This window comes from Oncorhynchus mykiss, chromosome 9 (genome assembly GCF_013265735.2).
Source record: "Oncorhynchus mykiss isolate Arlee chromosome 9, USDA_OmykA_1.1, whole genome shotgun sequence".
Classification (NCBI taxonomy): Eukaryota; Metazoa; Chordata; class Actinopteri; order Salmoniformes; family Salmonidae; genus Oncorhynchus; species Oncorhynchus mykiss.
Window position 1 is genome coordinate 46,828,202 of NC_048573.1, and position 26,200 is coordinate 46,854,401.

Below are 26,200 nucleotides of genomic sequence, written 5' to 3' on the forward strand. Positions count from 1 at the left end.
CTCAGATGGGGGAGAAGGTTCACCTACAAAAGGACAACGATCCTAAGCATTCAGCCAAGACAACGCAGGAGTGGCAAGTCTCTGAATGTCCTTGAGCGGCCGAGGCAAGTCCTGGACTAGAACCTAACCTAACATCTCGGGAGAGACCTGACAATAGCTGTGCAGCAACGCTCCCCATCCAACCTAACAGAGCTTGAGAGGATCTGCAGAGAAGAATGGGAGAAACTCCCCAAATACAGGTGTGCCAAGCTTGTAGCATCATACCCAAGAAGACTTGAGGCTGTAATCACTGCCAAAGTAAAGGGTCTGAATACTTATGTAATATATTTATATTTCAGTTTATTCTTTTTTTTTTTTTTACATATAATTTATACAAATCTGTTTTTGCTTTGTCATTATGGGGTAATGCATGTAGCTTGATGAGGGAATTGTATGATTAATTTTCCATTTTAGAATTAGGCTGTAACGTAACAAAATATGGAAAAGTCAAGAGGTCTGAATACTTTCCGAATGCATTGTATGAGAGTCAAGTGTTTGTCTCTGTACATTATAATGTATACAGTTCTGGTGTACATCTGCATTGGATATGTCTTATGTGTATGTGAGTGTATGCATCAACATGAGGCCAGCCCAGGAAGTGACTCCACCCTGGAGCAATGTACAGAATTTGACGTAGCACCTCCTGTGGGTCGTGGGGGGAAGCCCATTTAGGCTACATGTGTACTGGCAGGAGAGCAGAGCTGGTGAGCTTCACAACAGCCAATAGCTTCTCCATCTTCTTCCTCTCAAAAGACTCCATTGTTCCCAGTGTGGAGAGAGAGAGAGCAGAGCTAAAGGGGGCTGAAGCTGGCGGACTGGGGCATTGGGCGTTGGGACGCTGCCTAAAACCACATGGAGGAGAGAGCAAGACACAGGCCAGCTCTGTGTGCTTCACAGCTCACTGTTGGAGTGCTGCCCCAAGTTAGCAGTGTCGTATGAAAAACTCCACGACACATCATAAAAAATACACACCTAACTGTCAGAGAACCACCCTGGGTGTCGACAGCCAACCAACGGACTTAACGGTCTCAAGCAACCCATACAACCCCCCCGGGGACTGCATTTGACTGTTGTTTGTCTTGATTTACTGGAGCAGTGTTGTAATTTTGTGCATTACCTGACTGGACCAATCAGCTTTCGCCGCCGACTTCTGCAAGCTGGGTAGTGGTGTGTGCTACTTTTACACTAAAGTATATGGGAAACAGTTTGAGGTAAAAATCGCAGTGTCATGAGCTAATTAATTCCTTGCTCTTTCACCACTACTTATTTGGTGTTCGACATTCTAGGGAGAGTTACTTGTGAATTGTTTTACTTGATAGAAAGTGTCATGGAAACAAATTTGATAAGCAACAGCTAAGAAACAAAGGAGCAACGAAGACAATACAACATTTAAATCATACCAACGCATACTTAAAAAAAAAAAAAAACTGTCGTAAGCCAGTGTATATTTGTGGAGTGTTTTCACTTTTTTTTTATTGAAACAGTATGAACAAACACACTGCAATTAAATAAAAGGACTTGAAGAAATCAGACAGTAAAATGAAAGACCTAGAGTTGATAACATGGAGCAAAAGCGGAACAGAAATGTCGTCGCAAACGATTGCAGTGTCTAAAGCGGATTCATTAAACAATTATCATCCCTCATTCAGTGCACTTATTAACTGAGTTCTTAATGCAAGCGGAGCTAAGCTGAGACTGAACGATTTTTACACCCGTTAATGACTACTAACGGTTATGAAGAAAATGTGTGTATTTTTGCTTGGTATACTCTATCCCAACTAAAGTAAGCAGAAGTACGGTGGATACATGATAAAAGACAATGCTAGCAGAATGGGGGCTAATAACCACTACCTGTACATGGAACACATTTTTTGGTGAAACCTGAAGTCGTCAAAACTGTCCTATTGGAATGGGTGGCAGTTAAAGTACAGTCAATTCACATGAATGTACTTCAATAGTAACATCTCCAAACTATCCATGGAATACCAGAGACAGTGGCACAAACCCTTCTGCTAAATTTCACAGATATGTACTAGGTTTTTATGTCAGTGTTAAAGCTGGCAGAATGTCACGTTGCACTTGCAAATGAGCCGTCTTTTCATTGGCCCCTCGCTAACCCTCAGGACATGAGCACAATGTCGAAACAACTTCTGCATACAGTGCTTCATATAGTTGTTGGAACATTTCTGTAGTGAGGGACTCATTGGCTAGGTGTTAAGATGACAAAATACTAATGTGGTTGGTTTTTCAGAGGGATTTTCAGTTAGGTCCATTGGCCACAATAGCCTTTGGCTGCTTTGCAATGTTCCATATACTGAATGCTATAGTGAGCAACTGCAACATATGATAAAGTAATAACTATAGTCCCTTTGCATGGTATATACACCCCGTGGAATTCACAACATTCTCTCCCATCTCCTTTTTTCCATATTCCCATTTTTTCTTGTATAGGTCCTCTTCACCAACTCTGATGCACATCTGTGTTAATGTACACACCCTTGCATAAGAGAGAGCGTTTTCTACCACAAGTGAGATAATCCCTTACTTATTTTTACAAATCCAAATGAAAGACCCTGAAATTCACTTTGACATCCTGTGGGCAACCTTTTCTTCAGTTTGGTTGTTGGTATGGGGGTTTGCTGTGTGGTTGTACAGGACCGTTGATGTCAATGGCTCCGTCTTGGGATTGAGTGAGAAGAGGAGAAGTGGGCAAACATCCTCCCACACACACCTTCCCCTCCTTTTGTCAACAGTCCAAGATCCTGGTTAAGTTAGAGTGCTGGTAGAATGCTTGTTTAATGACAGGAAGTTACATGGATCAGAATTGCCAGAACTTTTTGGGGACTTCCTGTCTTGCAGCCTTTCTCCTCAGGGGCTGGGGGATGAAGCGAGAAGGAGAAAGAGAGTAAGACAAATAGGCCAACACACACAAATATCTGGTTATGCCTCATAAAAATGTCAGTCGATGATTGAAGATGGTTTGGAAAATAAAATAATAAAAAATACTTGATTTATGATTTTAAAGATAACACAGCACATACAGAACATTACTTTTAGTAGATACTGTCGTTTTTAATGAAATGTCATCATTCATAAATATAAGGAGTCTCTATTGACCCCAAAATGAGGAAATAAAAACATGGATTCATGTAATTTAATTAATTCACACACCTCAATATACTGGGTGTTATCTTGGTTATGGACACTGTACAGACATTTTGGGCCTGGGATCAGGATATAGCTTGTTTTGTATGGTTTTACATAAGGAGAAACAGACTTGAAATCCATGGAATTTGTGAAAGTAAAATGTATTAAATTCCAAATCTAGTCAATTCATACAAAGCGTTTCAAAATGGACCAACGACAACAACAAATATCTTTGAATTAGTTATCGAGATAGAACACTCAAGAGGACAGCCTTGAACCATGGAGAGTCAGGGGGTTAAGATGGTTAACTGGGAAACAATCAAAGAGAAAATGATAGAAACCAAGATGCTCCTTCTTTTGGCAGCCCTTTTCTTAGCAGCAGCAGCAGCAGCAGCAGCAGCCGCCCTATGGCATAGAAAACGCTCCCTGTTAGCAGGCAAGCACATCCCCAGACATGACAGCATTCTCAGAGGAAGGGGTGTTGTAGAGAGTACAGCAGCTGTCTGTTGGAACATGCTTCTTGTTCCCATTTAAAAAGTTAATTAACACAACTTCATTTTCCAAGAAATTCAGACACTTCTATTTGAATCGATGATTCAAATATATTATGTTCAGAGGACCAGTTATGGTTGAAAAGTGATGCAGGTTGTGTATTATCTATTAAAACACATTCTTCGTAACAACCCGTACACCAATTTCACCATTGTGGCTTAAAGGGATAGTTTGGCCCTTTATCTACATCCCCAGAGTCAGATGAACTCAGGATACCATTCTTATGTACTGTATCTGCATGCGTAAGTTGTGGAAATGTAAGAGTATTGTGCATGGTTTTATGGTAGCTTCATGCTTCTACAGCATTCTTAGTCCTCTAATGAGATCATGACAAGGCAAACAGGACATGCACACTGTGTATGTGTGCACGTGCATGCCTGCACCCAATCTAGTTCCATATGAGTATCCCTTGGAGGTACTTACGAGTATTTGCCCATTCTCCTCACCACGGCGATCACCACGGCGATGACAACGATCACTGCCACCAATGCACCAATCCCAATACCAACCACTTGTCCAGAGCCCATACCCTCTGTGGAAGGAACACAAAGGTTACTCCACCAGAGTGACCTCAATAGGGACACAACAACACGTTTGGTGAAAGAACAGGAAGGAAACCGAGAGAAGGAAAAGATAGATGTAAAGAGGGAAAGACAGAACAAAGACAAAATCAACTGAAAGGAAATAATTAAAATTAAGGGAGAATCGGGCAAAGCAATCTCATGGTGTCTTGTGCTCTACATATCATTGGCCTCTATTTGATACCGCTATATGGGAGCAGACAGACTGTAGCATTGGGAGGGTTTCCTCAGTTTCATGGTCTCTCTATATCTATCTATTTACAGATATCTCCTGTCCTGAGATCCTCAGTACTTACCCTCTGGTTCCTCCACCTCCACCACCTCCTTAGCCTCTGCAGCTGTCGTGGCCTCGGCTTCGGGCGCCGCCGGGGCCTCGGTGTGGATGGCAGGGGGGTTAGTTGTGGCCGCCTCCTGCTTGGCAGCTTCAGTGGTGGGGGCAGGGGCTTCGGTCTCCACAGGAGCGACCTCCGTGGCAGCAGCCTCAGTAGCGGCGGTTTCTTCTCCGGCAGGGGTGTCCGTTACGACATCCTCGGCGGCAGGGGTGTCCGTTACGACATCCTCGGCGGCAGGGGTGTCCGTTACGACATCCTCGGCGGCAGGGGTGTCCGTTACGACATCCTCGACCGCAGCTTCGGGTTCAACTGAAGGGGCATGCGTGACTACGGGATCTTCCTCTTTGAGGGCCTCGGTGGCCTCGGGAACAGCAGGGGAATCTGTCACCAGCTCTACTGGTGTCACCAGTGTGCCTGACGAGAAGCAAAGAGAGGTCAGAGACTGGTAGAAGCAAATAAACAATATTCACACACTCTGAAGAGAGAGACTACATTTGTTGATGACATACTGTACATGATCATTTATTTTTTTGTGTGATGTTAATATCCTAAACAGCAGCTCATGGAGTCCTATTCACCATTTGGTTTCTCTGTCATTTCACAATAGTTTTGAAATGTAGTAGCTGGAAAGAGAGAATGACGGTTGGAAAGTACCTCATTGTAAGGGCATGGTGAAATAATTTGAGAGAAAAACTACGTGAATATTAACATTCTTCCTTGACATTATGTTCCCAGTAATTTTCTCTCCCAGCCTAAGGCTTGACTCATCAGTAGCAGTGAGAACATGGCTGCCACATCCCATGACTGAACAAACATTGGTCCTTCCTCCCTCCCTCCTCCCCAGTCCCACCCACCCCTCTCCATCCTGTCTTGGGCTGTGTTTGCGCACTCGCATGCCCCACCCTCTGCCTCATTTGCTGTAAAATGGAGTCTCCACCTTAACAGGCCCTAGATAGGGACGGCAGGAAGTCAGCAGATGAGGGCATACCATTAAAACACCAAGAGGGGTAAGAAACAATGGACAATTCAGTATAAAACAACACAACTACAGTAGATGCTTAACAGTTGTTGCGCATTGCTTGAGAAAACGGGATCCAAATTACTCAAATGTGTTGGAATGAGTTGTTTGTGATGTTACCAGAGAGACCAAAGATCTGCACGATCTCAACCTAAATAAAAATCCTCTCATCTGGCCATTTTTGGATGGCAATAACAGTTGGAAAGGAAGCTCTTTGAGCTGAGCTCAGTGGAACGTCAATGCTTGTAGTGAAATGTACTATAATCTATCCTATAATTGTATGAACCCACTTGTAATAAGAATAGCCTCTTTGTTCAAAGGGTTGGACCGCAAAGTAGAAGCTGAGTGAGACCTTACTGTAGCGCTCTACAAATCAAGTCCTATCTGTGCCTGTTCCCTTCCAGACCACAACTTTGCTTGGACAGCGCAGCTTCGAAATTATTAAGTAGAAGTCCATTTTAGTGGAGGACTGAAATTATGGTAAACTTGCAAACTTGCAACGTGTTCTGCTGCAGTCTCTCCTTTTCCCTGAGAGTACTCTTTGCCCCTTTCAAATCTGCAATATGAAACTTCTCTGAGCTCAGATCTGTCTTAACTTAGAACCTGACATCATTTCTATGCCGTTTCACAGTGATTCTTCAGAACCCTTCACAACAGAGAATGCTTTACGAGGTTAAAAATAACTCTCTCTCTCATTGTCCCACAACTGCCCCATTATTCTTAGTCACCTATTTGCTCAAATTCTCATTTGCAACAAGCAAGTTTAAATAGAACTTGCTTGATTGTTATAATGAAATAAAATGCTTGTTCTCCAATGACTTTGCTGTTTGTTTGGAAAGTCTGATGATAAAGTGCCATTATGTCCGCTGCTCATAATAAGCTCTAAGTACTATTTCCTTCCAACTGTGCTGGCTAATACAGCTGTGCTAGTGAGTAAGAGAACAGGATTGTTGCCCTGTCTCCTTCTCTCTCCCTCCCTCCTTACCACTATGCTTCTCGCTCTCTCTCTCTCTCTCTCTTCTCCCCATCTTCTCCCTGCCATGCCCCCAACCCATGAATTAAGATGCTCCTGATAAAGATTTTGGGAATGCTGTAACGTTAGCTCTGCAAGAGTAGAGCGGGGCGAGGTGGAGAGGGCGCAAGAGCGGTGATAAAGGGTTGATTGAAGCCGGAACGATATAGAGCCCAGCGGCAGCCACTTTCATTTATTCACTCTCTCACTCATCCTGCTCCATGAACAGGGGCCTAGTTCCACAGTCTGTCTCAGGTTTAATGTCCCATTATAGCCTGACCTCAGAGCAGATGTGGTTGTGACAGAGGAGGCTGGTGGGGGGAGCTATAGGAGGACGGGCTCATTGTAATGGCTGGAATGGAATTCATGGAATGCTATCAAACACATGAAAACCAAATGTCTGACGCTGTTCCACCTATTCTATTCCAGCCATTACAATGAGCCCGTCCTCCTATAGCTCCTCCCACCAGCCTCAACTGGTGTGCGAGTGTGTGTATGCTTGAGTTTCAGTGTGTGTGTGTATCATCAGCTCCCTAAATCACCTCTGTGCAGTAAAAGTCTGTCTCGATGACCCTGCTTTAAAATTTCTCTCAAACAAGATCCTTGGGGAGGAGGGGGACCATAAAAGGCTGGCAAACAGGCAAACAGGCGAGAGTGAAAAGTGAGAGAGTGACAGAATACTGCAAAGGGCCGGGAGAAGCGGTGGGGCCCGTATTGGGTCGGGATCCTGCCTGTCGGACAGTAATGGCATCATGAGGGAGAACAACAGAGAGGGGGAGAGAGAAAAATATACATTGTGAGAGAGGGAGAGATAGCAGGACAGATCCATCACCATCAGCTGCCACTGAGGGCCCCCCCCCCCCCCGGTGTGTGTGTGTGTGTGTGTGTGTGTGTGTGTGTGTGTGTGTGTGTGTGTGTGTGTGTGTGTGTTGCATGCATGTGTGTTGCATGCGTGTGTGTACGTTTAGGGGGGAGATAGGCCTGTGCTAAGCTATCTGTAGACAGGTCTGCAGATGTATGAGGGAGTGTGTCTGCTGTGGTCCCGGAGCCAAAGAATGTTGTTCCTTAGCTGGGGAGGTATCCTCCCATCCCATCTCATCACGGTATGGCCTAAGCAGAAGCGCTGGCCTCCCATGCTAACCGTATGAGTTGCACTTTGAGTTGAGCAGGAGAGGTCTGATAGCCAGAGTGGAATATTCCCACGGGCTGTTATCTTAGACGCAATAGTGTCCACATACAGGCCATGTTTTTTTCCTCGAGTAGAGATATCCCACTGGGCAAAAAAACTAGTTGAATCAACGTTGTTTCCACATAATTTAAAACGTTAAAAATCAAGGTGATGACGCTGAATCGTGGAAAACTTATTGGATTTGCAAAAAGTCATCAACATAAGGAGATTTTGTATTTTTTTCAGCCAACTATTAATCTCAATCCAATGACATGGTGACATTTTTTGTTGATTTCACGTTGAATTCGTGTTAGTTGACAACTCAACCTAATGTCAATTTAAAAAATAGACTAGTCCTCTTCTGGACAACACAGCTGAGGCCGCCGATGGCACACGACTTCTATCAAGCCGTATATCCTGTGAACTTAAAAAATATATAGGCTAAATATCACCAATATATCTCAAGCTGACTGCTGCAAAATATTGAGTCACCAAAACAAATATAGCGATAAATCCAGTGAAACTCATGAATCTATTATTAATTCAACTTTAACAGCACATTAAGTTAACCCCCCTTTTCTCCCTCCTCTTGGCAGCAGCTAATAGGGATTCTTTATTTTTTTATTCATTTAACCAGGTAGGCCAGTTGAGAACAAATTCTCATTTTCAACTGCGACCTGGCCAAGATAAAGCAAAGCAGTACGACACAAACAACAGAGTTACACATGGAATAAACAAACGTAAAGTCAATAACACAATAAAAAAGTCTATACATAGTGTGTGCAAATGAAGTAAGATTAGGGAGGTAAGGCAATACATAGGCCATAGTGGAGAAATAATTACAATTAAGCAATTAAACACTGGAGTGATAGATGTGCAGAAGTTGAATGTGCAAGTAGTGATACCGGGGTGCAAAGAAGCAGAAAAGATAAGACAGGGCTTTACCTAGCTAAGACTTATAGATGACCTGGAGCTAGTGGGTTTGGCGACGAATATGAAGCAAGGGCCAGCCAATGAAAGCATACAGGTCGCAGTGGTGGGTAGTATATGGGCTTTGGTGACAAAACGGATGGCACTGTGATAGACGGCCTCCAATTTGCTGAGTAGAGTGTTGGAGGCTATTTTATAAATGACATCGCCGAAGTCAAGGATCGGTAGATAGTCAGTTTTAGGAGGGTATATTTGTCAGCATTAGTTAAGGATGCTTTGTTGCGAAATAGGAAGCCGATTCTAGATTTAATTTTGGATTGGAGATGCTTAATGTGAGTCTGGAACGAGAGTTTACAGTCTAACCAGACACCTAGGTATTTGTAGTTGTCCACATATTCTAAGTCAGAACCGTCCAGAGTAGTGATGCTAGACGGGCGGGCAGCAATCGGTTGAAGAGCATGCATTTAGTTTTACTTGCATTTAATTAAGAGCAGTTGGAGAGTTGTATGGCATTGAAGCTGGTCTGGAGGTTTGTTAACACAGTGTCCAGAAGTATACAGAATGGTGTCGTCTGCGTAGAGGTGGATCAGAGAATCACCAGCAGCAAGAACGACATCATTGATGTATACAGAGAAAAGAGTCGGCCCGAGAATTGAACCCTGTGGCACCCCCATAGAGACAGCCAGAGGTCCGGACAACAGGCCCTCAGATTTGACACACTGATCTCTGTCTGAGAAGTAGTTGGTGAACCAGGTGAGGCAGTCATTGGAGAAACCAAGGCTGTTGAATCTGCCGATAAGAGTCAAAAGCCTTGGCCAGCTCGATGAATACGGCTGCACAGTATTGTCTTTTATCGATGGCGGTTATGATATGGTTTAGGACCTTGAGCGTGGCTGCGGTGCACCCGTGACCAGCTCGGAAACCAGATTGCACAGCGGAGAAGGTAATCTGTTTGTTAACTTGGCTTTCGAAGACCTTGGAAGGCAGGGTAGGATAGATATACAGTGCCTTGCGAAAGTATTCGGCCCCCTTGAACTTTGCGACCTTTTGCCACATTTCAGGCTTCAAACATAAAGATATAAAACTGTATTTTTTTGTGAAGAATCAACAACAAGTGGGACACAATCATGAAGTGGAACGACATTTATTGGATATTTCAAACTTTTTTAACAAATCAAAAACTGAAAAATTGGGCGTGCAAAATTATTCAGCCCCTTTACTTTCAGTGCAGCAAACTCTCTCCAGAAGTTCAGTGAGGATCTCTGAATGATCCAATGTTGACCTAAATGACTAATGATGATAAATACAATCCACCTGTGTGTAATCAAGTCTCCGTATAAATGCACCTGCACTGTGATAGTCTCAGAGGTTCGTTAAAAGCGCAGAGAGCATCATGAAGAACAAGGAACACACCAGGCAGGTCCGAGATACTGTTGTGAAGAAGTTTAAAGCCGGATTTGGATACAAAAATATTTCCCAAGCTTTAAACATCCCAAGGAGCACTGTGCAAGCGATAATGTTGAAATGGAAGGAGTATCAGACCACTGCAAATCTACCAAGACCGGGCCGTCCCTCTAAACTTTCAGCTCATACAAGGAGAAGACTGATCAGAGATGCAGCCAAGAGGCCCATGATCACTCTGGATGAACTGCAGAGATCTACAGCTGAGGTGGGAGACTCTGTCCATAGGACAACAATCAGTCGTATATTTCACAAATCTGGCCTTTATGGAAGAGTGGCAAGAAGAAAGCCATTTCTTAAAGATATCCATAAAAAGTGTTGTTTAAAGTTTGCCACAAGCCACCTGGGAGACACACCAAACATGTGGAAGAAGGTGCTCTGGTCAGATGAAACCAAAATTGAACTTTTTGGCAACAATGCAAAACGTTATGTTTGGCGTAAAAGCAACACAGCTGAACACACCATCCCCACTGTCAAACATGGTGGTGGCAGCATCATGGTTTGGGCCTGCTTTTCTTCAGCAGGGACAGGGAAGATGGTTAAAATTGATGGGAAGATGGATGGAGCCAAATACAGGACCATTCTGGAAGAAAACCTGATGGAGTCTGCAAAAGACCTGAGACTGGGACAGAGATTTGTCTTCCAACAAGACAATGATCCAAAACATAAAGCAAAATCTACAATGGAATGGTTCAAAAATAAACATATCCAGGTGTTAGAATGGCCAAGTCAAAGTCCAGACCTGAATCCAATCGAGAATCTGTGGAAAGAACTGAAAACTGCTGTTCACAAATGCTCTCCATCCAACCTCACTGAGCTCGAGCTGTTTTGCAAGGAGGAATGTGAAAAAATGTCAGTCTCTCGATGTGCAAAACTGATAGAGACATACCCCAAGCGACTTACAGCTGTAATCGCAGCAAAAGGTGGCGCTACAAAGTATTAACTTAAGGGGGCTGAATAATTTTGCACGCCCAATTTTTCAGTTTTTGATTTGTTAAAAAAGTTTGAAATATCCAATAAATGTCGTTCCACTTCATGATTGTGTCCCACTTGTTGTTGATTCTTCACAAAAAAAATACAGTTTTATATCTTTATGTTTGAAGCCTGAAATGTGGCAAAAGGTCGCAAAGTTCAAGGGGGCCGAATACTTTCGCAAGGCACTGTAGGTCTGTAACATCTCCCCCTTTGAGGAGGGGGATGACCGAAGAAGCCTTCCAATCTATGGGAATCTCAGACGATACGAAATAGAGGTTGAACAGGCTAGTAATAGGGGTTGCAACAATTGCGGCGGATAATTTTAGAAAGAGAGGGTCCATATTGTCTAGCCCAGCTGATTTGTAGGGGTCCAGATTTTGCAGCTCTTTAAGAACATCAGATATCTGGATTTAGGTGAAGGAGAAATGGGGGAGGCTTGGGCAAGTTGCTGTGGGGAGGTGCAGAGCTGTGCAGAGCCCCAACCGGGGTTGGGGTAGCCAGGTGGAAAGCATGGCCAGCCGTTGAAAAATGCTTATTGAAATTCTCGATTATCATAGATTATCGGTGGTGACAGTGTTTCCTAGCCTCAGTGCAGTGGTCAGCTGGGAGGAGGTGCTCTTATTCTCCATTGACTTTACAGTGTCCTAGAACTTTGGGGAGTTTGTGCTACAGGATGCACACATTTCTGTTTGAAAAAGCTAGTCTTTGCTTTCCTAACTGCCTGTGGATATTGGTTCCTAACTTCCCTGAAAAGTTGCATATAATAAATACAGCAATATGAATTGAGATGGCTTAAAAGGAGCCACAATAAATATATCAAGTTAAAGTCCAGAAAGCCATCAAATGATACCATCAGTTCACTGTTTTATAGGTTTCTATGCAGTCATGTGTTTTTTTCTTTCTTCTCTTCACTGTGTCTGGGCCTGTGGTGTAGGTGTAAGATGAGTGAGACATTCATGTTCATGCTGACAGTGAAGACACACAAGCCCTTGGTTTGGCTATGTTGTGGAGGTGCCCCCTTGGCCTAATGGCTGGACTGAATTACCCTCTGTCAGTGCCTGCCACACCAAACTACACCTCTGTCTGGGGCTACTGCGTTCACAAGCTAAAATAGCCCCCACCTTGGCTGACTCAAACTCAGACAGATCTGTATTTTCTCTCCACACAGATTTGGCATAAAACAGGCAAGCCTACATCTTCAAACTTGAAACTTTTGATAGCTTAAAAAAAGGCATGCTGGTGACGTAAGAGATGCTTTCCTGAGTTGATTTTACAGCACACGTCTCATACAGTGCATTTGGAAAATATTCAGACCACTTGACTTTTTCCACATTTTGTTACATTACAGCCTTATTCTAAAATGTATTAAATTGTTGTTTTTTCCCTCATCAATCGACAAACAATGCCCCCATAATGACAAAGTAAAAACAAGTTAAGACATTTTTTGCACATTTATTACAAATAAAAAACTGAAATATCACATTTACATAAGTATTCAGACCCTTTACTCAGTACTTTGTTGAAGTACCTTTGGCCGCGATTACATCCTCGGGTTTACTTGGGTATGACGCATGATGGCGCTGACAGAGATGGTCGCCTCGCTTCAGGTCCTTAGGAAACTATGCAGTAATTTGTTTTTTTTATGTATTATTTCTTACATTGTTAGCCCAGAAAATCTCAAGTGTTATTATATGCAGCCGGGAAGAACTATTGGATATAAAAGCGACGTCAACTTACCAACATTACGACCAGGAATACGACTTTCCTGAAGCAGATCCTTTGTTCAGACCTCCACCCTGGACATGGAATCTTATCCCAGAGGCCAACCCAAAACAATGCGGTCGTTGCAGGGGAGGCAGACGGAGCGGCCTACTGGTCAGACTTAGAAGGCGAGCACACCATCCACCGCTTCTGAGAATATTACTCGCCAATGTCTAATCTCTAGACAACAAGGTGAACGAAATTAGGTTACGAGTTGCATTCCAGAGAGACATCAGCGATTATAACATTCTCTGTTTCATGGAAACATGGCTCACTCGGGATATGTTGTCAGAGTCGGTACAGCCACCCGGTTTCTTCGCACATCGCAGTGACAGAAACAAACATCTCTCTGGTGAGAAGATGGGCGGGGGTGTGTGCCTTATGATTAACGATTCATGGTGTAATCATAACAACATACAGTAACTCAAGTCCTTTTGTTCACCTGACCTAGAATTCCTTACAATCAAATGCCGACCGCATTATCTACCAAGAGAATTCTGTTCGATTATAGTCACAGCCGTGTATATCCCCCCCAAGCAGAAACCACGACGGCCCTGAAAGGACTTCTATTTAAACTGGAAACCATATATCCTAAGGCTGTATTTATTGTAGCTGGGGATTTTAACCAAGTTAATCTGAGTCCAAGGCTTCCTAAAATCAGCATATTGAATGCGCGACACAAGCTGGTAGCATTCTGGACCATTGCTACTCTAAAGCCCTCACCTACCTTCCCTTCGGCAAATCTGACCATGACTCCATTTTGTTGCTCCCAGCCTATAGACAGAAACTAAAACAGGAAACGCCTGTGCTCAGATCTATCCAATGCTGGTCTGATCAATCGGATTCCACGCTTCAAGATTGCTTCGATCACGTGGACTGGGATATGTTCTGGGTAGCCGCAGACAATAACATTGATGTATATGAAGACTCAGTGAGACAATTTATTAGCAAGTGCATCGGTGATGGTGTACCCACTGTGACTATTAAAACCTTCCCTAACCAGAAACGGTGGATTGATGGCAGCATTTGCAAAAAACTGAAAGCGCGAACCACCGCTTTTAATCATGGCAAGGCGACTGGAAACATGACCGAATACAAACAGTGTAGCTATTCCCTCCGCAAGGCAATCAAACAAGCAAAGTGTGAGTATAGAGACAAATTAGGGTCACAATTCAACGGCTCAAACCTTAGCATGTAGCAGGGTCTACAGTCAATCACGGATTACAAAAAGAAAACTAGCCCTGTCCCGGACATTGACGTCATGCTCCCAGACAAATTAAACAACTTCTTTGCTCGCTTTGAGGACAATACCGTGCCACTGACAAAGCCTGTGGGCTCTCCTTCTCCGTGGCCAGCGTGAGAAAAATATTTAAACGTGTTAACCCTCGCAAGGCTGCCGGGCCAGACAGCATCCCTAGCCGTGTCCACTGAGCATGCGCAGACCAGCTGGCTGGTGTGTTTACGGACATATTCAATCAATCCCTATGCCAGTCTGCTGTTCCCACATGCTTCAAGATGGCCACCATTGTTCCTGTCTCCAAGAAAGCTAAGGTAACTGAACTAAATGACTATCACACCGTAGCACTCACTTCTGTCATCATGATGTGCTTTGAGAGACTAGTCAAGGATCATATCACCTCCACCCTACCTGGCCCTGGGTCTTAATCCTGCCCTGTGCAACTGGGTCCAGGCCGCCCCAGGTGGTGAAGGTTGGAAACAACATCTCCACCCCGCTGACCCTCAACACTGGGGCCCCATAAGGGTGTGTTCTCAGCCCTCTCCTGTACTCCCTGTTCACCCACGAAATCATCAAATTTGCATATGACACTACAGTGATAGGTTTGATTACCAACAACAACGAGACGGCCTACAGGGAGGTGGTGAGGGCCCTCGGAGGTGTCAGGAAAATAACCTCTCACTCAACATCAACAAAACAAAGGAGATGATCGTGGACTTCAAGAAACAGCAGAGGGAGCATCCCCCCATCCACATCGATGGGACAGTAGTGGAAAGGGTATAAAGTTTTAAGTTCCTTGGCGTACACATCACGGGCAAACTGAAACGGTCCACCCACACAGACAGCATGGTGAAGAAGGCACAACAGCGCCTCTTCAAACTCAGGAGGCTGAAGAATTTAGGCTTTTCACCTAAAACACTCAAAATTTTACAGATGCACAATCGAGAGCATCCTGTCGGGCTGTATCACCGCCTGGTACAGTAACTGCTCCGCCCACAACCACAAGGCTCTCCAGAGGGTAGTGCGGTCTGCACAACGCATCACCGGGGACAAACTACCTGCCCTCCAGGACTCCTACAGCACCCGGTGTCACAGGAAGGCCAAAAAGATCATCAAGGACAACCACCACCCGAGCCACTGCCTGTTCACCCCGCTATGTTCCAAAAGGCGAGGTCAGTACAGGTTCATCGAAACTGGAACCGAGAGACTAAAAAACAGCTTCTATCTCAAGGCCATCAGACTGTTAAACAACCATCACGAACAGAGTGGCTGCTGTCAACATACTGACTCAAATCTCTGGCCACTTTAATACATTCAATAAATAGATTTAATAAAAGGTATCACTAGTCACTTTAAATAACGACACTTTAATAATGTCTACATATCCTACATTACTCATCTCATAGGTATATACTGTATTCTATACCATCTACTGTATCTTGCCTATGCCGCACGGTCATCACTCATCCATATATTTATATGTACATATTCTTATTCATCCCTTTACATTTGTGTGTATAAGCTAGTCATTGTGAATTTGTTAGATTACTTGTTAGATATTACTGCACTGTCAGAACTAGAAGCACAAGCATTTCGCTACACTTGCATTAACATCTACTAACCATGTGTATGTGACCAATAAAATTTGATTTGATTTTACAAGCTTGACACAACTGTTTCTCCCATTGTTCACTGCAGATCCTCTCAAGCGCTGTCAGGTTGGATAGGGAGCGTCACTGCACAGCTACTTTCAGGTCTCTCCAGAGATGTTTGATTGAGTTCAAGACCGGGCTCTGGCTGGGCCACTCAAGGACATTCTAAGACTTGGCCCGAAGCCACTCCTGCACTGTCTTGGCTGTGTGCTTAGGGTTGTTGTCCTATTGGAAGGTGAACCTTGGCCCCAGTCTGAGGTCCTGAGTGTTCTGGAGCAGTATTTCATCAAGGATCTCTCCGTACTTTGCTCTTTCCCTCGATCCTGACTAGTCTCCCAGTCCCTGTCGCTGAAAAACATCCCCACAGCATGAAGCTGCCACCATCATGCTTCTCCGTAGGTATGGTTCCAGGTTCCCTCCAGATGTGACGCCTGGCATTCAGGCCAAGGAGTTCAATCTTGGTTTCATCAGACCAGAGAATCTTCTTTCTCATAGTCAGTTCATTAGGTGCCTCTTGGCAAACTCCAAGTGGGCCGTCATGTGCCTTTTACCGAGGAGTGGCTTCCGTCTGGCCATTCTACCACAAAGGCAGTGGTGGAAAAAGTACCCAATTGCCATACTTGAGTAAAAGTATAGATACCTTACTAGAAAATTACTCAAGCAAAAGTCACCCAGTAAAATACTTTTTGAGTAAAAGTCTAAAAGTATTTGGTTCTAAATATACTTAAGTATCAAAAGTAAAAGTACAAATAATTTCAAATTCCTTATATTAAGCAAAGCAGACGGAACCATTTTCTTGTTTTTAAAATGTATTGACAGCCAGGGGCACACTCCAACACTCAGACATCATTTACAAACAATTTGTTTTTAGTGAGTCCGCCAGATCAGAGGCAATAGAGATGACCAAGTATTCTCTTGGGTGTCAAAGAAAAAGTAGTGAGTAAAAGGTACATTATTTCTTTAAGAATGTAGTGAAGAAATAGTAAAAGAGTGCACCAGAGATGGTTGTCCTTCTAGAAGGATCTCCCATTTCCACAGAGGAACTCTGGAGCTCTGTCAGAGTGACCATCGGCTTCTTGGTCACCTCCCTGACCAGGGCCCTTCTTCTCCGATTGCTCAATTTGGCAAGGTGGCCAGCTCTAGGAAGAGTCAATGCTGCAGAAATGTTATGGTACGCTTCCCCAGATCTGTGCCTCGACTCAATCCTGTCTCGGAGCTCTACACACTATTCATTCGACCACATGGCTTAGTTTTTACTCTGACATGCACTGTCAACTGTGGGACCTTATATAGACAAGCATGTGCCTTTCGAAATCATGTCCAATCAATTGAATTTACCACAGGTGGACTATCAAGTTGTAGAAACATCTCAAGGATGATCAATGGAAACAGGATGCACCTGAGCTCAAGTTTGAGTCTCATAGCAAAGGGTCTGAATACTTACGTAAATAAGGTATTTATGGTTTTATTTTTTTAATATATGTGCAAAAATGTCTAAAAACCTGTTTTCGCTTTGTCATGATGGGGTATTGAGTGTAGATTGATGAAGATAAAAATGTATTTAAGCGATTTTAGAATAAGGCTGTAACGTTACAAAACAGTTAAACAGTCAAGGGGTCTGAATACTTTCCGATTGCTCTGTATGTGGTGTGTGAGGGCACACTTGAATCACTTTACAAGCAGGCATGGACAGATGGCACTGACCCGGGTCTGTAGCCAGATGTGCTGGAGTGAGTCTTTTAAAGGAGAGCGGCTCAGACAAAGCTCATTTTGAGCCAGGAGGGGCTTGGGAGAGGAATGCATAGGTAGTCAACTGGGTAAAAATAATTAACAGGCTCATTTCGGAGCATGTGCAGGTTTTTCTACTTATTTGATTCATGTTATTTTTATTTTTATTATCAGGGCGTGGAGCAGAGAGGAGCAGCTTTAAGAGTTGACGCTCTTCAGGCCTTCGTGAAAAGGGCTGCGTCTGGTCGGTAAAGGTTGCCGTTTAAAAATAAACCCCCTTCAACTGTGCCCTGGCCCGGCCCTAGACTCATCAACCGGGAGTAGGGGGAACAGTAGGAGAGGAGGGGGCGGCCGGAGTGGGGGTTGAGGGGGGCTGGTAAAGCTTGATACCCTGCCAAAGATGGGTAAATGTGGAGGGGGCGGTGGGCCATGGCAGTCTAACAACATGCGGTAGAGGTGGGGCAGCAGGCAGCAGCCCTCACTGTTAAGCCCTCACTGTTAAGCCCTCACGTAGCCGGGTGTTCTCTCTCCCAGTCACATCCATATGACAGTCTTAAATATAGAGCTACTTTCTATTAATACCCACACACAAACTAGTCCTTCTGTACTCTGTCTCTGCTCACTTTTCTCCCTCTCTCCCTCCCCATGGGGAAATGATTTCCTACCTAGGACTTGCAAGGGAGAGTGGGAGAGGGAAAGAGAAAGATAGGGAAAAGGGTAGGGTAAAGATAGGGTAAAGCTTTCGGATTAAAGTGTACAGTGTGTATATTTGGTCAGACCCGAGCACTGTTTGGTAGCCTTCCAAAGGATATTCCTTTTTCTCCCTGCCGGCGGCCAAGAAATCATGAGCACGAGGCACAAGACCTCGCACCATTACATCACATTCCCCCTTGTGTCTCCGAATCCAACTTTCCTCCTCACCGAGGCTTGGGGAAGGAGTGTGGGGGGAGGGAGAGAGAGGGAACTGTTAGAATCGACACAGACTATCCACCCAGTCGCCCCTCTTTATTACATTAACACCCTCGGCCAAGGCTCTTCTTTTTCCATTCAGGATGATCCAAAGCAATTCACTGCTAAATGAAACGCACAACTTATATTTAGAGGAGAATTACAAGAGGCCAATACCACAGCTGTACACATTTCAAATGAAAAAATAACTACTGTGAAAAACAAAATAAACATCAATCAAACCAAAAAGGTGTTTTCACTTTTCCTTGAGAGAGAAACTTTAGAACTAAGGACAAAGAACTAAGAGCAGCCTCAAGATTCAAATTCACGACGCGGCAGGATACAAGCCAAACAGACAAAGGGTGTGTGAGTATGATAAGAGATGTGTGGTGTGGGAGTGTGAAAATCAGGCAGAGTGGCCAGACAGAAAAGACAGTGTGCCATGAGGGCTCGAGCCCTGGTTGTTGACTTACTTGCGTGTGCGACGGCACAGAGGTGGCCGACCAGGGCCAGCAGAAGCAGCAGCTGAACTTTGATCATGATGTCAAGTAGTCTTCTCCTCTGGTTAATGGTGTACAGAGACCCCCAGGGCAAAGAGCAACACTAGACCCTTTCACACACAGCACCACATGCACTGGCGTCTCCAGGGAGATAGCAAAAAAAGAAATGTCTTGAGGAAAAAGTTTCCAAAAATGTCCCAGGGAACTTGTTGTAGATAGAGACACGGACGGTCAGCAGCAGTAACGGCAGACAGCACGGCTTTGGCGGCTGAGGGAGAAAGGCGTGGAACACTTGATGGATGTCGACAGGGCAGGAGAGAGAGAGCGAGAGAGAGAGAAAGGATCTGGCCGGCTACTTGGTAGAATGGAGAGAGACAGGCACAGGGCAAGGGAAAGAGAGAGTGTGAGTGTGTCGGGAGTGGAGGACGGGTGCTGGTACTTTCGAGGGGGTGTGATGGTGAGCGGGGGGCTGGGCAGTGTAAGGTGGTCTCTGCCCCGGTGCTGCCTCCCTACTTGAACAGTCCAGTCAGCTACTGACTGCCCTGCAATACCAGCAGCACACACAAAAATATATTAATAAATACACCAATATATTTATACACACAAGGTAGACACCACAAAAACATACACAATTAGTTGCATGCAAATATACCCTCAAAAACAGACACTTTCTGTGGACATTTTGTGTGGACACTTTCCACACAAAATAAATAAAAATGCAGCACAACAGAAAAACAATTTCATTCCTCAGTTTTGACTAAACTTTTACAAATGAATCAAATAAATACCTTGAGTCAATAAGTATTCAACCCATTTGTTATGGCAAGCCTAAATAAGTTCAGGAATAAAGTTGCATTGCCTCTTTGTGCAATAATAGTGTGATTTTTGAATGACTACCTAATCTCTGCACACCACACATACAGATAATTGTAAGGTCCCTCAGTCGAGCAGTGAATTTCAAACACAGATTCAACCACAAAGACCAGGGAGGTTTTCCAATGCTTCGCAAAGAATTGGTAGATGGGTCAAAATTGAATAGGCATTGAATATCCCATGGTGAAGTCATTCATTACTTTGCATGGTGTATCAATACACCCAGTCACTACAGAGATACAGGCATCCTTCCTAACTCAGTTGCCGGAGAGGAAGGAAACCGATTTAACCAATGGTGACTTTAAAACAGTTACAGAGTTTAATGTCTGGATCAATAACATTGTAGTTACTCCACAATACTAACCTAATTGACAGTGAACGGAAAGAAGCCTGTGCAGAATACAAATATTCCAAAGCATGCTTCCTATTTGCAGAAAGGCATGAAAGTAAAACTGCAACAAACAATTTTTTGGGGGGGGCAAATCCAAAATAACACATCACTGTGTTTTTTTGTTGGTGGTGCATCATGTTATGGGTATGCTTGTCATTGGCAAGACAGAAGAAAACCTGGTTCAGTCTGCTTTCCAGACAAATTCACCTTTCATCAGGACAATAACCCAAAACACAAGGCCAAATATACACTAGTTGCTCACCAAGACATAATTGAATTATTATTAATTTTTTTACCTTTAACTAGGCAAGTCAGTTAAGAACAAATTCTTATTTTCTGGCCTTAAACTGACCCAGCAGACATGGACCAGTGCCGCCACGCCCTCATTGGAAGGCCTGAGGAGTTGCTTCGTGGGCTCATGGAAGGGTTCCAGAACTTGGCCGAACACCATCACTGAGCATTTAACACATTGCTGGAGAAAATCTGTGGGGTATCCGTTAGGCAGCCTACCACAATGGTGGTAGGTGTACATCATAACACTGATAGTGTACATCATAAAGCTGATGTCCGGCAGTGCACTCGCCTGGGCCACAAAACAATCCGCCATCTGCTTCACTCTGGAGGAGTTTGTGGGGGAGGTTCGGAAGGTGTTTGATTCTCCGTTGTCCGGGAGAGAGGCTGCTCGCAATCTGCTCCAGCTACGTCAAGACTCTGGTAATGTGGTAGACTACGCGGTGGATTCCCCCACGTTGGCAACTGAGAGTGCTTGGAACCTGGAAGTGCTGTTCGACATGTTCCTACATGGAGTATCGGAGGAAGTAAAGGACGAGCTTGCAGCCTGGGAACTACTAACGGATCTCGACTCGCTCATCGCTTTGACCATTCAGATCGAAGGAAGGAGAGGAGATTCCACCTCGCCTCCGAGGTATCCCGGAAGTCTCCAATGGCTCTGTTGCCGAGAGAACCCGAGGTTACCGGAGTTTCCCCGAGAGCCTCCGAAGACTGCCGAGGCTGTCTCCAGCTGAACGGCTATACAGGCATTCTCACTAAGAGCTGCCTGTAGTGCGGGACAACTGGCCATTTCTTCTCCACCTGTCCACTAAAAGACCAGGCTCACCGGTAGGAGCGAGTACTCTGGTGGGCCATACGGATAACTTTTCCTCTCCCATTACTCGCATCCCTTTTCATGCCATGTTGCTGTGGGAGAACCAGTCGAAATCTCTCCGGGTACTCATCGATTCTGGGGCCGATGAGAGCTTCATGGATGTGGTTTCTGAGCTGGATATCCCCACTCAGTCCCTCTCCATTCCCATGGTCGTTAGAGCACTGGACGGTCACTCTATAGGAAAGGTCACCCACAATACCAGCCCTATCAACCTACGTGTGTCAGGGAACCACAACGAGATGATCCAGTTCCTGCTCATTAAGTCTCCTCAGTTTCCCATGGTTTTGCTATTAGCCAGGAAAATCCCCTCATTGACTGCTCTGCCGGTGCAAATCATGGGCTGGAGCTTGTTCCACCCAATGCCTGAAGTCAGCGCAGCCTGCTCCGGGGCGTCTTCCTGGGGGCTCGGAAGTTGCCCCGGACCTCTCCGCCATTCCCGCGAGTACCAGGACCTCCGGGAGGTGTTCAGTATGGCCCGGGCCACTTTGTTGCCGCCGCACCGACCATATGACTGCGGGATTGACCTTCTCCCTGGCACCACTCCGCCCCGGGGACGACTGTACTCTCTGTCGGGTCCGGAGACCAATGCTATGAGACCTACATTGAGGACTCTCTAGCTGCTGGGTTCATCCATCCATCCTTCCGTCTCCCCTGCCGGCACAGGATTCTTCTTTGTTGAGAAGGACAAAATCCTGCGCCCGTGCATCGACTACCTGGGTCTGAACGATATCACGGTGAAGAACCGCTACCTCTCAGCTCCATCATCCCCTTTCTCAATTAATGAATTGCTGCAGGGAGTGTACCATCTGATGCTGGGAAGGTGAGAGCGGTGGTGGATTGGCCCAAGCCTAGCTCCAGAGAACAGCTGCAACGTTTCCTGGGATTCTCCAACTTTTATCGCCGCTTTATCCAGGGCTACAGCACCCTGGCTTCCCCCGTTTGCACTCACCTCTCCCAAGGTTCCGTTCACGTGGTCCCCAGCTGCTGACTGGGCATTTCTGGATCTCAAACACCACTTCACCACTGCTCTCGTCTTGGTTCATCCTGAACCATCCAGCCAGTTCGTGGTGGAGGCCGATGCTTTGGATGTCGGAGTGGGAGCTGTTCTGTCCCAGCAGTCTGCCCTGGAACCTGGAATATCTCCGTAACACCAAGTGCCTCAATTCCAGGCAAGCTAGGCGGGCCCTACTGTTCACCTGGTTCAACTTCTCCCTCTTATACCGGCCAGGATCCAAGAATATCAAGCTGGATGCGCTGTCACGCCGCTATAGCCCCACGGCTACTACCCCGGAACCTGAGACCAGTGGGGGTTCGGCTAGGAACAATGCAGATTGAGTAGGTGTGTCCAAAGGTTTGACTGGTACTGTACATACATACCCCACCAGACACACCAATATGGATTTCTTCACGATACACAAACCAAAAGCAGATTCAATGCATCGCTCAGTTATGTACAGGGCCATGTCATAATGGAATTCTCTGCCACCAGAGGTTACTCGAGAAAAAAGCAAGTTTAGCTTAAAAAAACAAATATTGTATCACAACGGTACTGTACATAAGAATAGTGTGTAAAGAGTATTTTCTTGTCTCTGGGTATCTTTCTAATATATAACTCTAATTATAAATATAATATGTTGTTCTTGTCTAGAACTGTTTTGTACTTGATCATTGTTTGTACATTTTATGTGGACCCCAGGAAGAGTAGCTGCTGCATGTGCAGGACTTAATGTGGATACTAATGTGGATAATTTAAACACAAAACATTTACACTGAGGGGAGAAATACATTCTAAACAACGTTTTTCAATGATTTGCAAGCATTTCAATTGGATCAAAATGACACGAAGAAAGATGTCATCACGCTCCATCATCCGATTGTGATGTTAGATTCAGCTAAATGGCGAGTTTTCCCCATTCATTTGATTAAAATTAGTGCCCATTACTTCTATGAAGTCTATATGCATTACAATGTTCTTTTAATAAATGTCTCTTGTGGTTTGACTAAATGGTTTAGGATAACATACATGCTTTGCTGACAGAGAGTTGCTTCCACTGGGTTTGAACATGTTTTGACAATGAAAAAAGAACAGTAAATTCAGGTAGAACAGTGTGACTTTAACACGTTCGAGCAAGGTGGTCCAAAGAGTTTATATTGAATACAGTAGAGCGCAACAAACTCTAGTTTTGCACACTAGCGACATCTGTTGGACAAAAATAAGCATGAAGTGTAAAGGTTAGAAGGTGAGGAAACGAGATAATATTTAGGTCGTTCTCTTTGATGTGTCCCTTTGATGTTTTAAGTAGACATTGTGCACCAATATTGCGCTTTAAAAGCCTGTTATATTAAATTAAGTGTCTTTTAATATAAACCACATGGATAATTCAATAAATCAGATTTTTTTACATGAACAAAGGCTTGCTAAACTGCCAAAATTCACAATTTTGACATGTCCCTCTGTCAACCGTGTCACTTCTCGGGAGATTTCAACCCACTTCATCCAAAAACGCATCCAAGTTTCACCGTCATTGTAAAGCCCTAGTTATTTTGTTACTTTGACAAAAGTAATTTCTGAAGAATATTATTTATTTCATGTGATTAGTGATTCATTTACGTCTGTCCCTCATTTTAAGGTCAAACCTGTTACGTGAACTAAACTCTCGTTTTAATATGGTTAAAGTATTTGTTTTAAAATATTCAAATCACAGTGTAAAAGCAGGTGAGCTGGATTTATTATTTTGGGCAATAATCTGGTGTTTTGTGGTTCTTGTGAAACTTGCATTCAATTGCCACGCTGTGTTCCACACAACAAGCTCTATTCCCCCTGTCACAAGGGGATTCATATCTGATTTAAGATTAAATCATCAACCCTGTTACTTTATTTGATACTTATTAGGCACTTACTATAGTATTTCTTTAAATTTGATTTAACCTCCTGAGCTAGGAAAACATGCTTTTTATGAAGTTGAACATGCTATTCATGACAATGTTAAAATGTACCAAGTTACACTTCCCAAAAGGCACCGAATTGATGGAACGACCCAGTTGTCAACATTTTGTCAGCTCAAGAGAGAAAGGGCAGGAGGAGCAGGAAGAAAATACAAGGGAAAACATGAATTTATGTAACTGTAGCACCCAAGTATCTTGTGTAGCACATTTTTATCACTTTCTACAAAGAACAACATGGAAGTAAATGAAGAAAAAAAAGGTTCACTTGACATTTTAATAAACATTGAAACAATTATATCGGACTGCAGTACACGGAAGCGTCACACAAAAAGCCAATGCATTTGATCACATATGATATTTACAGTATATAGGTATATACATACTGTGTTTCTCTTGGAGGAATACTGAAATACTTTCCCTCTCTCCATTTTCTCTCATTCATGAGTCCCATTGCTGAAGGGTAAAGGGATGATTGAAATTACATACAGTATTTACAGTAAGCACAATAACACAGACATACAATATACTGTATATGCTAATCATTCTTCTTCAATGAAATGCTGTCTGAAACCTTGCGACTCAACTGAGTAAGTGTATTCAAAGACACAAGAGCACTTTAGGGTCCCGTTTCAAAATCATCATCATCATTACAGTATATATTCGTTAAATACTGATTTACATTGTTGAATGGATACGATTTCAATTCTGTAATTGTAGGTATACTAACGGGATAGCGAGAGGAAAAAACACACTTGTACACAATGACAAATGTAAGTAACGCAGTTCAAATGCAGTTAATTTGATAAGTTTGTCTGTTCATTCCTTATTTATCCTGCATTATCTACCATTCTCTCTTTCTCTCACTGAGCTCTTTTTATGATTCAATTAAGGGGGAGGTTAGACCTAGCAGTCCAACCATTTGATTGATGCTACCATACCACATTGTCCAGCAATGTGCAAAAACTGCTTACCCTCTCCCACCCTATGACGAGGCACCTTGGAATCATTGTGTGTCCCCATCCAATGCCCATGACTGGATTTCACCTGTGTTTTGAGGGGTCAAGAGTGTTTTAAGAGTCAATGGCTGCATTACGATTCTCTACCCCACTGAATACAGATGTCAATTCAACGTCTTCCACGATGGTTCAAACCTAATTTCATCGAAATTATGTGGAAACAACACTGATTCAACCAGCGTGTTCCCAGTGGTACCCTTCTCCAGCAATGTTCACTCAATAATTCCTCCTCGATTAAAAGCCTTGGATTGGTGCAAGCATGGCTGGAAGAGTTTCCACCATATTCCTCACACCAGTTGATTCCTTTTCAAGCTATTAGGGGCGAGTGCACGATTGCACACGTCGGTAGAAGGGTAGAGAATCGGAATGTAGCCAATCTGTAACCGACTCTAGCCCAGTGGTCATTTAGTGAACAGGATAACAGGCCACTTTCTTTTTGCAAGAGACAGGCCAAATGAATCTAACCCTCAACTGAAGTCAAGTTCTAGTATTCTTGTTCACCAGCCAAATTCACCTGGTACAAGAGACTTAAGTCCTAAATCCACAGCATTTCACTTAAATTTACAGTACCTTCAGAAAGTATTCACACCCCTTGACAATTCCCACATTCTGTTGTGATACAGCCTGAATGTAAAATGGATTTAATTGAGATTTTTGTGTTACTGGCCTACACACGATACCTAAGTGGAATTAGGCTTTCAAAAGCTGAAATATCTTGAGTCAATATGTATTCAACCCCTTTGTTATGACAAGGCTAAATCAGTTCAG

At 44.0% G+C, this 26,200-nt stretch overlaps 1 protein-coding gene across 3 annotated transcripts; it reads right to left on the bottom strand.

Moving 5' to 3' along the window:
- Window positions 1–1,482: 1,482 nt before the first annotated feature.
- On the bottom strand, window positions 1,483–19,501 carry LOC110532231 (serine-aspartate repeat-containing protein I). 3 transcript variants are annotated; one of them, XM_036988160.1, is made up of 6 exons: window positions 19,015–19,501; window positions 4,938–5,065; window positions 4,616–4,907; window positions 4,162–4,270; window positions 3,528–3,591; window positions 1,483–2,914 (listed from the first exon to the last, which is right to left on the bottom strand). In XM_036988160.1, exons 1-6 carry the CDS (start codon window positions 19,079–19,081, stop codon window positions 2,858–2,860), a joined length of 717 nt encoding a protein of 238 aa, XP_036844055.1. In that variant the 5' UTR covers window positions 19,082–19,501; the 3' UTR covers window positions 1,483–2,857. The 3 variants fall into 3 exon arrangements, with proteins under 3 accessions (XP_036844055.1, XP_021471621.1, XP_021471622.1); XM_021615946.2 differs by having other exon boundaries at window positions 4,616–5,065; window positions 19,015–19,500; XM_021615947.2 differs by lacking the exon at window positions 3,528–3,591 and having other exon boundaries at window positions 4,616–5,065; window positions 19,015–19,495.
- Window positions 19,502–26,200: the final 6,699 nt, after the last annotated feature.

Coding starts and splice junctions, on each gene's coding strand:
- LOC110532231 (XM_021615946.2), bottom strand. CDS start 19,081: ATGATCAAAGTTCAGCTGCTGCTTCTGCTGGCCCTGGTCGGCCACCTC. Junction 4,271..4,615: donor GGAGGTGGAGGAACCAGAGG/GTAAGTACTGAG, acceptor TTCCTTCCACAG/AGGGTATGGGCTCTGGACAA. Junction 2,915..3,527: donor CCAAAAGAAGGAGCATCTTG/GTTTCTATCATT, acceptor TTCATCCCCCAG/CCCCTGAGGAGAAAGGCTGC.